Below are 17,434 nucleotides of genomic sequence, written 5' to 3'. Positions count from 1 at the left end.
GATAACAAGTTGCAATCAAAACACTCTAACCCAAAACACTACAACTGTAAACTCCATAAGGGCTGTAATGGTATTAAGTCTGTCTGTTTTATAAAGATGAACTGTGTTTTCTAACTTACTTTGTTTCAGAGTCTGGTTACATACACAAAGCAGTGCTGCTGCAGAGTGGGGCCCACATCATAGAGGAGATCCAGGTGTTTGAGCAGCCTCAGCCTGTCAAGAGCCTGAAGCTTTCCATACCTAAGGTACGCACTGAGAGGGACTTACTGTATGATTTAGTTCAAGAGATTTAGACTAGATACCATAGAGATACTAATCCAAAACTTGATGTCTGGTCATCAACAACCTCATGCACCAGCCTGTAACCCAGTGCAACAATGATACAGATAATAATGAAACATAAATGATGGTATTAATAATAAACAAAATAAATAATAAACTTCATTATCCTTTAAACTGTTGGACGAACATACAAAGAACGGATTGTGGCTGCTCAGCGCTGATGAATTGGGCATCACTTGCAACTGTTATCTCCCCCATCTCAAAGTCCGATTCACAAAATATATTGCGCTAATGATATTACAGCGCAAACACACAATAAAGTTTTGCAGCTGAGTGTGATCTTACGGTGGCCTGAGTGGCCACAACACGCAACATTAAGAACGCACGCAAATAAACCACAGCACGCAACAATAAGAAAACACACGGAAATAAACCACAGCACGCAACAATAAGAAAACACACGGAAATAAACCACAGCACGCAACAATAAGAAAACACATGCAAATAAACCACAGCACGCAACAATAAGAAAACACACGCAAATAGCCCACAACACAACGGAAGTGTTTCCAGGGGACACTTTTAAGTGATGCACACGTTCCTCAATCATTGGCGTTTCAATCAAGGGGGTAAGCCTCCTATGGCGCCATTTTGATGCTACCTAGCCCTCACCCACTGTTAGCATTCCATTGACTACCATTCATTTTGACGTCACTTTGACAGTGAATAACTTTACATCTGAAGCGTTTAAAGACTTTATTTGTCCATTGTTTATTTCTAAAGAAACACGACAATGTATAAAATGCTCTATTACCTTGTATCTCACGTTATGGCTCCGTAGCAGACGTTTTTGTAAAAATAGGCTAAGATTGTGTCATAACCACGCGATTTACTGTTGCATAGTAGAGGAATTACCGTACAGTACAGGAGAAGCTTGCAGGCAGTTTCGACTTACATTAGCTGTTCATGTTTAATTACTTATGTTAACTAGCATTTTAGTTAGCAATAATTAGCCTGTGCCTATGTTATCTCCTTACATATACCTACGCTCTCCGTCTCTGCAAGACTCGGAATAATTGAGATTTCTCTTGGCACAGCTACCAGAAGACTTACAACTTTCGGACAGGTTGCTCACGTCACATCTACGTCTTCAAGCTCAGTTGGAGGCTGCGCAGTAACGCTCAGCCCTCACTGGAAAAGTGCTTCTAATTCACTTCACTGGTCTCACTTCGTCCGCTTATCTGGTATCGGGTTGCGGGGGTAGCAGCTCCAGCAGGGGACCCCAAACTTTCCTTTCCCGAGCCACATTAACCAGCTCCGACTGGGGGATCCCGAGGCGTTCCCAGGCCAGGTTGGAGATATAATCCCTCCACCTAGTCTTGGGTCTTCCCCGAGGCCTCCTCCCAGCTGGACGTGCCTGGAACACCTCCCTAGGGAGGCGTCCAGGGGGCATCCTTACCAGATGCCCGAACCACCTCAACTGGCTCCTTTCAACGCAAAGGAGTAGCGGCTCTACTCCGAGCTCCTCATGGATGACTGAGCTTCTCACCTCATCTCCAAGGGAGACGCCAGCCACCCTCCTGAGGAAACCCATTTCAGCCGCTTGTACCCTGGATCTTCCTTCCTGCCTTCTGGCTCAGCTCTCTTTTTGTCACAACGGTACGATAAATTGAATGTAATACCGCACCCGCTGCGCCTATTCACCGACCAATCTCCCGCTCCACTGTCCCCTCACTCGCGAACAAGACCCCAAGGTACTTGAACTCCTTCACTTGGGCTAAGGACTCATTCCCTACCTGGAGAAGGCACTCCATCGTTTTCCTGCTGAGAACCATGGCCTCCGATTTAGAGGTGCTGATCCTCATCCCAGCACTCGGCTGCGAACCGATCCAGTGAGTGCTGAAGGTCACAGGCCGATGATGCCATCAGGACCACATCATCTGCAAAAAGCAGCAATGAGATCCCCAGCCCACCAAACTGAAACCCCTCTCCACCCCGACTACGCCTCGATATCCTGTCCATAAATACTACAAACAGGATTGGTGACAAAGCGCAGCCCTGGCGGAGGCCAACTCTCACCTGAAACGAGTCCGACTTACTGCCGAGAACCCGGACACAGCTCTCGCTTTGGTCATACAGAGATTGGATGGCCCTGAGAAGGGACCCCCTCACCCCATACTCCCGCAGCACCTCCCACAGTATCTCCCGGGGGACCCGGTCATACGCCTTCTCCAGATCCACAAAACACATGTAGACCGGTTGGGCATACTCCCAGGCTCCCTCCAGGATCCTTGCGAGAGTAAAGATCTGGTCCGTTGTTCCACGACCAGGACAGAATCTGCATTGTTCCTCTTCAACCTGAAGTTCGACTATCGACCGAACCCTCCTTTCCAGCACCTTGGAGTAGACTTTACCGGGGAGGCTGAGAAGTGTGATACCCCTGTAATTGGCACACACCCTCTGGTCTGCCACTCCTTAGGCACCATCCCAGACTTCCACGCAATGTTGAAGAGGCGTGTCAACCAAGACAACCCCTCCACACCCAGAGCTTTAAGCATTTCTGAACGGATCTCATCAATCCCTGGGGCTTTGCCACTGTGGAGTTGTTTAACTACCTCAGCAACTTCCACCAGGGCAATTGACGACAATCCCCCATCATCCTCCAGCTCTGCCTCTACCATAGAGGGCGTATTAGTCGGATTTAGGAGTTCCTCAAAGTGCTCCTTCCACCACCCTATTACCTCCTCAGTTGAGGTTAACAGCGTCCCATCCTTACTGTACACAGCTTGGCTGGTTCCCCGGTTCCCCCTCCTGAGGTTGCAAACGGTTTTCCAGAAGCACCTTGGTGCCAACCGAAAGTCCTTCTCCATGTCTTTTCTGAACTTCTCCCACACCCGCTGCTTTGCCTCTTTCACAGCAGAGGCTGCAGCCCTTTGGTACCTTGCAGCTGCCTCCGGAGTCCTCTGGGATAACATATCCCGGAAAGAAACCGAGACTGTGCGTAGAGGTAAGCCCCACCAGATCTAACCGGTAGCGCTCCACCTCCCGCACAAGTTCCGGCTCCTTCCCCCACAGAGAGGTGACATTCCATGTCCCCAGAGCCAGCGTCTGCTGCCCGGGTCTGGTCCGTCGAGGCCCCTGACCTTCACTGCCACCCGTGTCGCAGCGCACCCGACCCCAGCGGTTCCTCCCACAGGTGGTGGGCCCATGGGATGGAGAGATGGATTCTTGTGTCCCTGTGAAACAGCATCTCGTGTTGCCAAAGTATTGTCCCAATACACAAGTTCGCATTTCACCAAGAACAGTTAAGATTCCCGGAAATGTTCTTGACCCATTTTACCGAGGATGCATTGGTTGGTAACTTGTATGAACTTGGCAGCACCTGTATCCCAACATTCATTTTGGCATTTAACAAGGGTCCGGTTTCCGGTACATAGACAGACCAACAACAGGACAATTTTTACTATTTTCGCCATTTTATTCATCACTAAATTCACTTCTGAGAACGTTTTAGGCGAGAAATGAACTGTTTAGATTTCGAATATAGGCAGTCTTGCGTCAATTGTTGCCGAATTGACAATTTGCTTCAAAGTTTTCGGAATAGAGAAGCTCCATAAAGTTATGCGACAGCCATCTAGCGCCTGCCGGGGCCACTAGCTCATCGCTCGGACAGTCATGCTCAGAGACCCCGGTGTAAGAAGGAGGTCTCTCATGTCGCCGTTGACGGATCGTTTGTTTAAACATCACAACACATGTCCATCATAAGATTAATGGGAACTTGTGATTAGCTGCTTTTTTTCACAAGCGCCTGCAGGCTTAACAACCTCGCTGGCCGGCCGTCACAAACACACACACACACACACACACACACACACACACACACACACACACGGCCACACGGCCACAGTGCAGCAGGCAGAGGCGGGGGAGAGAGAGATACTCATTTCTCTTCGGGAGACTTGTTTTAATTATGACTCATTATACTCATTATTATGAGTATGGTATTTAGTTCATACTTTTATTGGTGTGTTTGTTTTCTGATTTATTAGAAGTTGAGTTTCAGTCTGTATGATAAATGAACAGTTGTACATAAAGTGGTAAAATGCTATGGCATGTTATGTAGACTAAAGGGAAGACACCAACCTTTATAATTTGAATTGCTAATTTCCATCTGTTGTCCCTGGGCATATATAACACTAATAGGGACACCTAGGACACACCAGTGCATAGGCCTACTTCTTTTTATAATTTAAACTGACTTAAACTAATACACTAATAGTCAGGATCATGTTCCACTCTTTTGAATAAGTTAGGGGTGTTTGAGCTAAACCATAAACCATAAAATTAAAGCTCAATAAGTTTTATTTTTCAATATTATTGCAATAGTTGTAACATTGTGAGGTTTTCTGGTCTGGAGATTGTTTAAATACAAAGTGATTATATTGTGGTTTTTATTTCTAGCTGTTATTTTGGAGCACTGCAGGTAGCCTCTGTGCTGGGGGTGTTGCGCAAAACCAGCAAGAACGCATCGTCTCAAACTGTTAACAGCGTTTTCGATGCTTGTGAACTTGCAAACTTCATTCTTCCAAGAACAACCGGCAAGAACGTTCTCCCCAAGAACACAAGTCCGTTCTTTGCATTCTTGAGATTGCAAAGATTGAGAACTCCGCATCTCTGCAGATGTGGCGTTTGCATCAATTAAGTGTCCCCTGGAAACACTTCCGTTGTGTTGTGGGCTATTTGCATGTGTTTTCTTATTGTTGCGTGCTGTGGTTTATTTGCGTGTGATTTCTTATTGCGTGCTGTGGTTTATTTGCGTGCGTTTTCTTATTGTTGAATGCTGTGGTTTATTTGCATGTGTACCTTATTGTTGCGTGCTGTTGTATATTTCTGTGAGTTTTCTTAATGTTGCGTGTTGTGGCCTCTCAGGGCCACCGTATGCTACTCAATTTTAGACAATATGTGTAGTAGGGGGTCCCTGCTCATCTCTTTTTCAGGTCAGGGGTCCTTGGCCTAAAAAAATGTTTAAGACCCCTGGTTTAAACAGTTTTGTTCTCATTCTGTCCCACTGCAGGCTATGATCTATGTTGGCACATCAGAGGGTGTGGTGAGGGTTCCAACTGCCAACTGCTCTTTCTACTGGACCTGTCCTCAGTGTGTTCTGGCCCGAGACCCCTTCTGTGGTTGGGACCCTGCCAGCAAGGTCTGTGTAGAGGCCTCCAACACCCAGACTAGTCTGTGAGTACCACACGATTTTGCCATTATTATGTTTAAAATGTCTCATATTATGGAAGGTTATGAGGATATATGATACTGCTGTTAAAATAAAGAACATATTTAGGCTATAAAATAAATTGCACGCTAGTGGAACAACATCCCACTACAGAGCAAGTTCAAACTAGGGCTGTCAAGCAATTTACAACATAATCTAATTAATGACATAGTTTGTGATTAATGATTCTAAATTAGTTGCATATGTCAATATTTGCCTTAATCAATAAATAGGCATTATTAAGGCTGCACCCGAATATTTGTCTCCATTTCAGCTCAATGTGAAAGTCTACTGCATTATACTTTACGGTTGCTTTTCTCTTCCCTCCTTTGATCTGTGTTATTGGCGATAACACACACACACACACACACACGACTTGGCAGTCCCCTAACTTGTTGCTTTCACTATCAATATTAGCTGCTCTGTTTCAACAATGTTTGGCTTAAAAAATATGCATGCAAATTAAAATCCACCGTGGTGTTCGGTCGGGATAAAGCTGTGAGCAGAAGTCCGCTAGGCTAATTCATACACTGAAACACTGCAGCGGTATCCCATCCATCTCAGCCGGAAAAATGAACGAACAGAGAAATGTCGAGTTAAGGCACTGATACACCAAGGAGATCATCGGTCCAAGTTGGGCCAACCATGAGCATCTGTCGCCCTAGTTTTTGCGGCGTGTCCTGCATCAGCCTTTTTTTAGAATCAGTGTTAGCTTTCAGCTCAACGAATTAGTAAACAAGGAGAAAATCGGTAGTTAGGAAAGCAAACAAACGACTGTGAGAGCACACATAGAAGGCTTTTCTCATTTTTCATCTCATCTGATCAATCCAATACACATGCTGTCTAAACTGGCCAAAAATAACATTTGAATGTTCCTTCTAAAACAACATATGTTTGAACGATTGGAATTTTTGCATACTTATGGATGGCAAACGTAACGAGATACATACAACTACTTGTGTATATTTATTTCAACATCAACATGTCTTTTAAAAGATCTGCATACCTACACATTACAAATAAACTAATGTCCTTAACAGTTAAACCTAATATGAAGACCGTAAACAGCACCCACCACGGTGCAGAGAGATATCTCTGCACCGTGGTGGGTGCTACAATAGATCTCCACAGCACTGTTGAGTAAGGTCTGGCTCCTCCACACATACATTCCTGGGTAGGAGAAAAAAAAACACTCTGTGTTTGCATTTCTTTAAACCAATCACAATCGTCTTGGGCGGCGCTAAGCTCCGGTCCCAGCGATGGTGGCTTTGCAAAATGATCTCAGGAAGGAACTTGTTTTGGTGGAACGGTGTTAGACAGCAGTAACACACATCGCCGGAACATCCGACAGCGCCGGCATTTATCCTGGAAATGAATTGAGTCATCAAGATGTAACAACTTAAAGCAACACCAAAGCACTTTTCCTCTTCGGTCCCCCTACAGGTTGTAAGCGGAATTGTCCATTGTAGTTTCTTATGTCTCATTCGAACTACAGATCCGCTACCCGCATAGTGCGGTTATAGCCGATAGAGGGCCTCAAAGCGAATTCAGAAGTGTCGTTCACCCTGTTAGAGTTGATGAACCACTGAAACAATTTTGGAAACATTATTTTAAGGTACAAAGAATCTTTGGTGTTGCTTTAATGTTGTCACTCACACGCTCTTGTCACATCATAGGAGAGCACATTGCTATTGCCAGATGAGTCACAATTTTGTTCGGCTCAATTTGTGCGTTACTAAGCCAACCTTGCCTCGTATCACAAAGGCACACAGCTAGTAAAGGCTAACTTATTTTGCAACATTAACATCTCAATTTCCCTACGTGATGCATTCAACGTGAGGATAAGACTAAACTTGCTGGCTGGATGAGTAATGGCTTTTCTACTTCTAGAGGGGTTTGTGCCGCCGTTCCGCCTTCACTGCTCCGCGTCCTTTCCATTGTTGCCGTCCGTGCCGGGCCAGCCCTGCTTTTTTTGTTGTTGTTGTAGTTCAGGTTTTAAAGGGTATATTTTCAAAAGTGTGTGTTGTGGGAAAAAAAACAAGAATAATCAGTCAGCATCTTTCTTTAATAGTGATTTTTCTGTAATTTATCAAAATAAGCATGTTATTTTGCCAGTTCTAGTTCAAGTAAGGGTTAATGCCCGACGGGGTGTCCATTGTCAGGTATTAATGGACGACGGCAAGGCAAAGTAGCGACCTGATCAGTGAAGGGGATGACGTTATTGGCTGTGAAACAAAGTCAGTTCAGAGGGGCAGTGTACCTTACTTTTTGCAGCTTGTGTGTTAGCGCCATCCTGTGGTGTTTAGAGGAAGAGGCACTGAAGCACTACAGTGTTGTAAATAACAGATTCACATTTTCTTTTTCTTTTCATTAATGTAGAACAGTAATCAGTAGGGTTGGGTACCGTTTTGGATTTTTACGATTCCGATGCCAATCCGGAACTTTTAAAACGATTCCGATTTCTAAACCGATTCTTGAAAAACTGAAAAATGACATCAAAGAAAGGCTCTTTTATGGAGTTTTTTTAAATAGAAAATTATTTAACTTTAGCAATATATTAACGTTTTAAAGTACTTAAATATATAATAAGTAAACTTAAGTCACCTAATAATAACAATAATAATAATAATAATAATTTATACTTATATTACAATACTATACTATACTATGTTAATCCTGCTAGGGGAAATTACAATACCTAACACATAACTACAATAATTTAACAAATAACAGTTACACTATTAACAAGTAACAACCAAATAAATGTTAAGTTGGTATGCCAACCAGCTTCAAACTTTAGCAGTTCTTTTGCAGAAAGATGACATATATTTTATTATCTTGACCATATCAAGATACTACACCTCTCCTGACTTATGGCATGTCCTGCACAGGAGAAACCTCTCTCAGATGGTGTCCCAGAGGCCTGTACACACAGGGAGGAGTTTGAAAGGGCACACTCACCCACCACCAGGCTCCAGGATCTTGAACGATAGACTAGCAGAGCGAGTGTAATATGTTTACTAGCGATCACGTGCAGTGAAAGGTTAATATGCTTTTACGTCCGTTTTGGTGAACCCAGAAGGTAAATAAGGCATTTTAAAAGTAGCCTACATTTACGATAGCTAGCTAACAGTAGACTACAGAGAAAGTGTGATATTTTTACATCCGTTTTGGAGCGTGTGCAAAAAGCCGTCTATCAGCTGTGATTGTAGAGCGCATGTCGCAGAATAGCGTGGACACGCGCTTCACACCGCAAGTGGGCACGTGCGTCACTCAGCAGAAAAGAGAGAAAAAAGATTCTGCCACTGTCCGGAGCGACAGAGGGACAATATTTCAGTCAGAACTGAAATGAGGAACCGAAATTTGCGATCTAATCCGGTCCGAATACTACCGTTTGCGTAGGAACCGGTTCCATAGTGGAACCAGGTTTCGGTACCCAACCCTAGTAATCAGTCACTGGAACTCCTTTAGTAAGTGTCCTATAACACTTTTTTTTATTTGACACCCTGCAGCCAATCAGAATCCATGATACCATGATATAAACAAACAATAAAGTCCCTTTCTATTGATGGAAATGTTGTAGCCTGTGAATACAACTGATCATCCCCTTCCTTTGTGTAGCTTTACTAGAATTAGGCTAGCCAGAAAAGAGACAAAAGTCAGGCAATTAAACAAAAATTACCTCTAACCAGTCGACTAAGTCTCTCTGTCCCACTTTAACCAGTCCACTCAGCCTGTCCCTCCTACTGCACACAGAGGCTCAGGAGTCACATATGGGATTATTGTCAAAAACAACAGAAATGCCTCACTGAAGATAAGTGACCTCTGAGAGATTCAGCATGACCATGTTACCATTTAGCCAGACACAGCATGCACCGGTGATTTATGATCATGTCTAGATGGTAACCCAAGATTTGTAAAAGTCTCACAAGATGGTTTAGGTTAGGCATAGACCTTATTTATTATTACACATTATTATAAGGTAGATAAATTAGGTTATATATTGACCTAGAATGGTTAAGGTTAGATCATTAATGTTAGTCATTGACCTTGAATGGCTGGTTAGATGATTTAGGTATTTTTAACCAGCTTTGTGTTATAACATTGTGGGTAGTTTGTTTGTATGTACGCGAGTGGTTACTTCGCTAAGCTCTCCTAGCTTTTTAGTGGGCAAAATGAACACACAAAATGGCAAGAAAGGAAATATTCTTACACCTAAACAGAAAAATACGACCTGCAGCTGCAGTCTTCCTCTGCCTTTCTCTGGCTGAATACAGTTGAATATCCTGTCAAAACACTGTAAATAAATCTCGCCCATAACACTCTCTTCGCTTGTTTTCAAGAACAAGAGAACAGAACAGGAAAGAATGTGAATGGTATTGTGCCCCCAGCTACCAGCGCTAATGTAGCTTGTAGTTCTACAGTTGCAGCCAGCTGAACCTCAGAGACAGAGAACATGAATATCCCTCATTCAGTTAGATAGAGATAAGTCAAATTATACCTACGTCATTGGCATGCCGTATTTGGAACATTCAAATACGGCAATATTTACGTCATTTGGACGCTGCTTTGCATTCTGATATTTGCACTTATTTTCATTTTGCTCTAAAGTTCTTAATAAAATGAGAAATACTTGTTTTCACACAGTATATATGCTACTGGATGTGTGTATGTATGTGCTGCTGGATGTTTTGTTAAAAAACTCTTCTCATTTTAGGTAATTACACACACACACACACACACACACACACACACACACACACACACACAGAAGGAAACAAAAAAAATATGCCTATAAAATAGGAAATGGAAGTGGCTGCTGATGGCCATTTAATATTGTACCAGCATTCTTTGTTGACTGTATTTCTCCGTCCTCAGAGGCCAGGACATAGACAAAGGGAATGTTGAAGAGGCATGCAACAGTGTTTCATTTACACATAGAGCCAGATTTGGTCCAAACAAACTGCCTGCAGGTAAGTGTCACTTATTTCAATTGCTTTCCTTTTGCTAAAGCTGGTTACATACTCCATAAAAGAAATATTGACAGGATACAGGATTCATGCTAGACATGTTCATCATAGCAAAATGTATTATTAAAAATGGCAGTAAGAGCTCATGATATACCTTTTTATCTGTTTCAATATTGGATCCATTAACATGCTGTTTTAATATAGACTTTTCTACGTTTCACTCTGTTGTTAGAACACACATTACACTAGAGCTTAGATCGGGCCCAAAAAATCAAGCCCGACCCTACCCGTGCATGTTGCGTCCGAGCCCGGCCCGGCCTGAAACATGAGACACACGACAACCGAGCCCGATTTAAACCTGACAATTTTTTAATACGTGGGCCGTTATAACTGACGTTCTCAACTACAATTTCAAGTTGTTTGAACTACAGAAATCTGTTTAGAATTATCTTAATAAATACAGGTAATGCAACAAGGACGAAGCATGTAAACTGCGCTGTTTGTTTATTCAGAATGGAATGGATCGCAAATGGATCCGAATGAAGAAACGTAAAAGAAAACTCAACCCTAGCTCCCTCAGCCGAATAGTGTGGGTAACAGATAAAGGCAGCAACATAATCAAAGCCCTGGAACCATATAGGAGACTTTCTTGTCTCAATCACCTAATTAATACTGTCCTTCGGCACGTTCTGCATGCTGACGCACTGGCCGTGAACAGTGCTGCAGATGGGGGAGACGTGATTTAGCACAGTTTACCTCACACTCAAGTCAGTGCAGGACATACACCCAAAGCTACGAGAGAAGCTGGAGAGGCATAGCTTTCTCCCCACCGAATAAGGCTAATGAAGTAATGATTAAAGAAACACAAATGCTTGATCAAGGGCCTGGCCCGGCCCGAGGATAGCGGCGGAAAATATCGTCCGGTTCGGGCAGATAATCTAAACTCTACATTACACACAGTACCTATACATGCACAAATGGAGAGATGTCAGAGTGAGGGGGCTGCAGCTGTCAATAGACAGGCGCCCCAAGCAATTGTGTGTTCGGTGCCTTGCTCAAGGGCACCTTGGCAGGTGAACTGGCACCTCTCCAGCTACCAGTCCACCACCGTACTTTGGCCCGTATGGGGACTTGAACCAGCAGCTCTCCGGTTCCCAACCCAACTCCCTACAGACTGCGGTATTGCCACCCGAAAGAGAAGATAAGAACTTTAAAACCAGTGGAAACGCTGTGTAGTGAGACACTGTTTCTAAATGACCAACACATCTTTGACATTTCTGTTCAGACACTGATAATTCACAATGTCTGGCGTGTAAGCTATGGCTTATGGCAGATATCGTATATGGGCCAATTTATCAGGGTTTTTCCTGGCTCAGAATGGGCCTTTGGGGTGACACTTATGGGGGATCTGGGGGTCATCCCCCAGGAAATTTTGAGCGTCAAAGACTTAATTTCCTGCATTCTGATACATTTTTAGGCACCAATTTATGGTGAAAACGTCTTTATTAATGTTAAGGAAAACACAAAATTCTGCTGGCAGGTTATAATTCCAAATATAAAATACAATGGAATACTATGTATTAAAAATATGAAAGATGAATACATCTACTGTCCAGTATAGTCAGCAGAATGTTTAGTTGCATATACTGTATAAGCAAAGGAATGAAATGCTGACTGACAAGTAGTAGGATATTATTTTAAAAGATGCTACCTGAATCAAACCAACTGTATATTTCATGTATATTGAGGTTTTTGGAATTCATGTTGAAAATTTTGGACACCGATGTCCATTTGTGTAACATTTAACTTTATTGTAATTTGTTATTTGTATTAATGTACATTCATGAGGCATGTTGAATGGATTTCTTAATATTACTCAACATTGACACCTATGCAAAACCAGTACATAAACAATAACTACAGAGAGAATGGTTAATGACGTTTAATAGGTTTTATTGAATGTATTTAACAATATCATTGCAGAGGGATTGCTGTGATTTATTGCTTATATTAGTGGAAACACGAAAGCAACATGTCATCTTCCGGAAACCACAGAAAAAGGCACACTCTTCTTCTTCTTCTTCTTCTTCTTCTTCTTCTTCTTATTCTTCTTATTATTATTACAGTCCTGAACCAGGAAGTCCTGTGTCTCATATACCTCCACTTCCTCCTGCTGCAGTACTTCCAGCTCATCATCCAAGTGCACAGCCACATTGGTCTCCTGCGTGACCGAAGATGTGTCCCCATCAGCTAGGCTTACCATAGTGGCCATCTCCTTGAGAGACTTGTGGTGAAGCCTTCCTCTCCTCCAAGAGTCCCTTTTCCAGCTCCTCAGAGGAAAAGGCCTTAAGAGAAGCCTTCCTCTTCTCCAGAAGTCCCTCTTCCTGCTGAAGGTGAGCCTGGCTGGATGCACCAAACTGCACTTTGTGGTCCATATTCTGGACGGCACAGTCTTGAACCAGGGTTTTTCCTTTCCTGTATGTGTCCTCAGTCACATCATTTGGCATAAAATCTACCTCTTTATCCAGAGAGATCCGTGGAGAAGCCTCCCTTTTCCCCAGAAATTCCTCTTCCAGTTGAAGGTGAGCCTGGCTGGATGCAGCAAACTGCTCTTCATGGTTCATATTCTGGACGGCAGAGTCCTGAACCAGGGTTTCCTCTTTTCTGTATGTGTCCTTAGTCAACCTCATCATCCAGAGAGACTTGTGCAGAAGTTTCCCTCTCTTCCATGATTCTCATGTCCAGCTCCTCTGAGGAAGTGATCTCAAGAAAAGCCTTCCTTTCCTCCAGAAGTCCCTCTTTTCTGTATGTGTCCTCAGTCACATCAATTGGGAAAGTGTCAACCTCTTCGTCCAGAGCAACTTGTGGAGAAGCCTCCCTCTCCTCCACGAGTCCCTCTTCCAGCTCCTCCAAAGGAGAGACATCCAGAGAAGTCTACCTCTTCTCCAGAAGTCCTTCTACCAGTTGAAGGTGAGCCTGATCCATCTGCTCGTCATTGTGTATATTGTGGACGACAGAGTCCTGAACCAGGGTTGCCTCTTTTCTGTATGTGTCCTCTGACGCATCTTTTGGCATAAAGTCTACCTCTTTATCCAGAGTGACCCATGGAGAAGCCTCCCTCTCCTCTACGAGTCCATCTTTAATCTGGAAGTGAGCCTGGCTGGATGCATCAGTCTGCACTTCATGGTCCATATCCTGGATGGCAGAGATGACACCCTCTGTAGCATTGTAATAGCTTTAATCATAGTTCATCAGCTTGAAGGACTTGGAGCACTTGTCAAACCTGTTATCGATGGCTTCGACCATGTATTGGGCTTCTTTGGTTTTAGAAAGTCTTCCAAACCGAGAGAGGCAGGGAAATGCTGAGTTAGTCAGCAGTTTGCCAACCTTAACACTGGCAGCTTCACTCTTGTTTTCCCGCTCTGGTTCCTCCAGGAGGAACTTGAGAGCAGTGTCCACCACCTCTGGTACTAGCGCCGCAGCACTCTGTTCAAGCTCCAAGAGCTCTACTGGTTTTGCGTCCCCTGCAGAGAGCAGGCCGCTGGCGATCTGAATGCCACCAAAGATTTGCAGCAGCTTGCTGTGCAGGGCTGAAAGGTAGGTTTGTGCATCCTTTTCTGCTTTTGGATGGACGACAGAGACAAACATCTGAAGGCCCTCCAGTGTGACCTTTCTGTTGAAAAGCTGGGAAAGACACTCTTCTTTGTCCAGCTCATCCAGGAGCTCTTCTTCCATCTGACTGAGACAGAAGAGTCTTGCTGTGGTCCAGGCCTGTCAACACCACTCTTTAGTTAGTCTCAACAGGACTGTAGCTGAATCAAGTTAAACTTTTTTTGACATTTAAATATCGCTCTTATGTCTGAGGATCCTCTATATTTTACTCACCAGTTCAGCTGTGAACAGATGATCAATCACTGTCCTCTCAATTATTTCCTGAAACTTGTAAACATAAAAAGAGTGTATCTCATTGGTAAAATAGCTCTAATGTAATTTTCCATATGAGTTACATCAATAATCAGTTTGACTCTCTTCCAGGAAGCTTCTTCCTGTCAGCAGCCAGGATTCATGTCTCTGACAGATAATCAGGAAGTTCTTGCTTCATGAGCAGAAACTGCCTCAGCATCATTTTCTGCAACACAGATTGAGTACAGCACAGTTTGAAGCAGCTCACAGAAACACCATATTACATAATGTAACATAAATATAAACAGTGCACCTTTACATTTACACAAACTCACTTCTGCTTTGTAGTGGTGTCGCTCTTCCACTGAAAAAGAGGACAGTCTCATTCTTTGGACTTGTTCAAAAATGAAGTGGGTGTCCATTTTGAAGAGAAGTCAAGTTTGGAACAAAGTAGTGAACAAGACTTTTTAGAGGGTTTGTATAGCTGAGCAGTCAGATAAGATGAAATAAGATAAAATGAGAGAGTTTCTGCAGCTGAACCTGAAGCTCACAGAGAACGGAATGTACAGCTATTACATCAACATCATCATAATAGGGAAGGTTCTGTCACATAATCCAACATGCAAATTAGAGAACCAAAAACCTAAATAAGTGTTATAAGTTCCATCTATTTATTTTCAAATAAGCATCTAATTTAAGAGTTTACAGAGTTCACATCTTTAATGCCACACGTGTCCACTGATTACAGACAAAGTATTACTTTTTGAATATATTACATTATATATATTTTTACAACTACATGATTATTCCATTAATATTAATGGTCCAATAATATAACCCAGACAGGGGTAATTCTGCATAATATGTACTTTTACTTTTGATACTTTAAATACATTTTGCTGAAGCGACTCAGCTTGGTAGCGTTGCATTTCCGCCTACTCATTTCCCCCTACTCATTTCCTGGTTCTCCTCCATAAACAACATGAAATCAAGGAGAGGGTTAACTTTTACTGCTACAGATTTTCGACCGTGGTCAGAAAGCACAGGAGAGACAAATCACCATCACTCGCTCTACCGCACACTCCCCATGCACACACACATGCTGGCCCTGTTATTCTCTTAAAGAGATTTATGCACACACCAACACACAAGTATAAACTTCATGCCACTTACGTAGGCCATGGCTTTAAGCCATAATCAGGCTTGAAGCCTGATTTATGGTTCACTGCAAACGGAGATCCCATTTAGCACTAGCTTCACAGTGGAGCATTCAGGTCCGGTGAAAACAATGCAGCTTTTAGCTGGAAAATCAGACGCTTTTGCGCTCGTAATTTTCCTTTGGCGCTGGCTATAAACTAGTGCTGTCAGTTAAACGCGTTATTAACCCATTTTAACAGCGTCAATTTTATTTATCGCGAGATTAACGTTCTTTTTGGCATAGAAAACTTTTTTGTTTTTTTCACATGCTGTTGCAGCAACTAGTAACGTTAGAAAAACTACAACACCACACCGGATCTAGCTAGACCGGAAACACACTTGCTTGAGCACGGCGCACACACTTGTTTGGGCTTGCAAGCCAGCCAAAGAGTAGTAGGCTAACGTTACGTTTTGAGTGGATGGCGAGCGCGAGACGCCGAAATGGATGCCAATAAGATTCTGAATGGAAAGTTTACTTTTAAAAAGTTGCCAAATGGTTCCATTGACAAGACCAAAGTGATCTGTGTGTTTTGTCGTTGTGAACTGAGCTATCATCGCAGCACGTCCAGTCTGAAATACCACTGATGGCCAAGCACACAGCTGATGCGAATTCTCCGCCCCCTCATCAAAGCCAGGCGACAAAAGCACAAAGCAAGCCGATCCACTTTTCCATGTTGCTAAGAGCATTAAAATGAGAAAAAATAATTGGACAGAAAGAAATCTAGGGACATTTAGAATAGATAAAAATGTGCGATTAATTGCAAGTTAACTATGACATTAATGTGATTAATCGCGATTAAATATTTTAATCGCTTGACAGCACTACTAGGGTTGTCAAACGATTAATTTTTTTTAATCGCTGAATTTCTATCGTTAATCGCGATTAATTGCATTGCATTACTATTATTTTGCATTTCAGAACAGTTTTTAAGTACATATTAACAATCGAAAGCAATTTTTACCAGTGTATCTTGATTGGGAATCAAATTAATGCAAAGAAAGTTACTTTATGAACTTGATTTTAAGATTTGTAATTATTTATTTACTGTAAACAAAAGAAAAATGTGTGAATCTGTCATTATTGCACAATTCCTCCAAGTACCTAAGTAAAAATCCCTATCCTTACTAGAGTCAATATAGTGTTTAGTAACTCCTAAATAATGATTACTCATTGACGTCCAGTGATCACCGGTTAATGAGACAGCTGTTCCAGTTGGGCTGCTTTCTCCGTGTTGTACAGGCTGTGTATCCGTGAAAACTACTGTCACCCTCGACGGCAACGAGACAGGTCAGACAGCCCAGTCTCATGGCAGTTCGTGAAAAACAACACAGGAATTTCACCCGGGCGAGTGGGACGCTAGTCCCGCGTGTGGCGTTTTGTTTCCCCGTAGTCTTGCTAATCACAACCGTCCCGTTATTGTTGCACGTCCCCAGCGGCCGTCCCCCGCTGTGGCTTTTTGACAAAATGTAAATAAAGAAATGTCACAAAAACATACTTTCCGATGTTTTGGGCTCACTCTCACTGAATCACGAGGTTATGAATGCATGGTGATATTTTTGCAAAGACCGAGATTACCTCATTATAGACGATGCAGCTCTTCTGTCTCTCCTCTCCCGTGCTGCTGCTGGGGCATTTGGGTTAAGTGGCATCGGCATATGCAGTTCAACATCACATCTCCTTAAGTCCTCCCTAATATTTCCTCATTTATGTCATCAACACATCCATGATTCATGGAAATGTGTAAAACAAGGTAATTTTTTTCCTTGTATTTATGTATGGTTTGCAAAAATAGGAACTGCTGGGTCCGTG

At 42.9% G+C, this 17,434-nt stretch overlaps 1 protein-coding gene across 1 annotated transcript in view; it reads left to right on the top strand.

Moving 5' to 3' along the window:
• The window catches only part of sema4ab (sema domain, immunoglobulin domain (Ig), transmembrane domain (TM) and short cytoplasmic domain, (semaphorin) 4Ab), a 56,931-nt gene that overhangs the window by 32,656 nt on the left and 6,841 nt on the right, over positions 1-17,434 (top strand). The window contains exons 12-14 of the mRNA XM_078268042.1: positions 130-245; positions 5,357-5,520; positions 10,433-10,527. Of these exons, the coding sequence (XP_078124168.1) occupies positions 130-245; positions 5,357-5,520; positions 10,433-10,527 (375 nt within the window). The remainder of the gene's footprint in view (positions 1-129; positions 246-5,356; positions 5,521-10,432; positions 10,528-17,434) is intronic.

This window comes from Sander vitreus, chromosome 14, assembly GCF_031162955.1.
Source record: "Sander vitreus isolate 19-12246 chromosome 14, sanVit1, whole genome shotgun sequence".
Lineage (NCBI taxonomy): Eukaryota > Metazoa > Chordata > Actinopteri > Perciformes > Percidae > Sander > Sander vitreus.
Note: the sequence above shows the minus strand (reverse complement) of the source record. Positions and strands in the feature narration are given on the sequence as shown.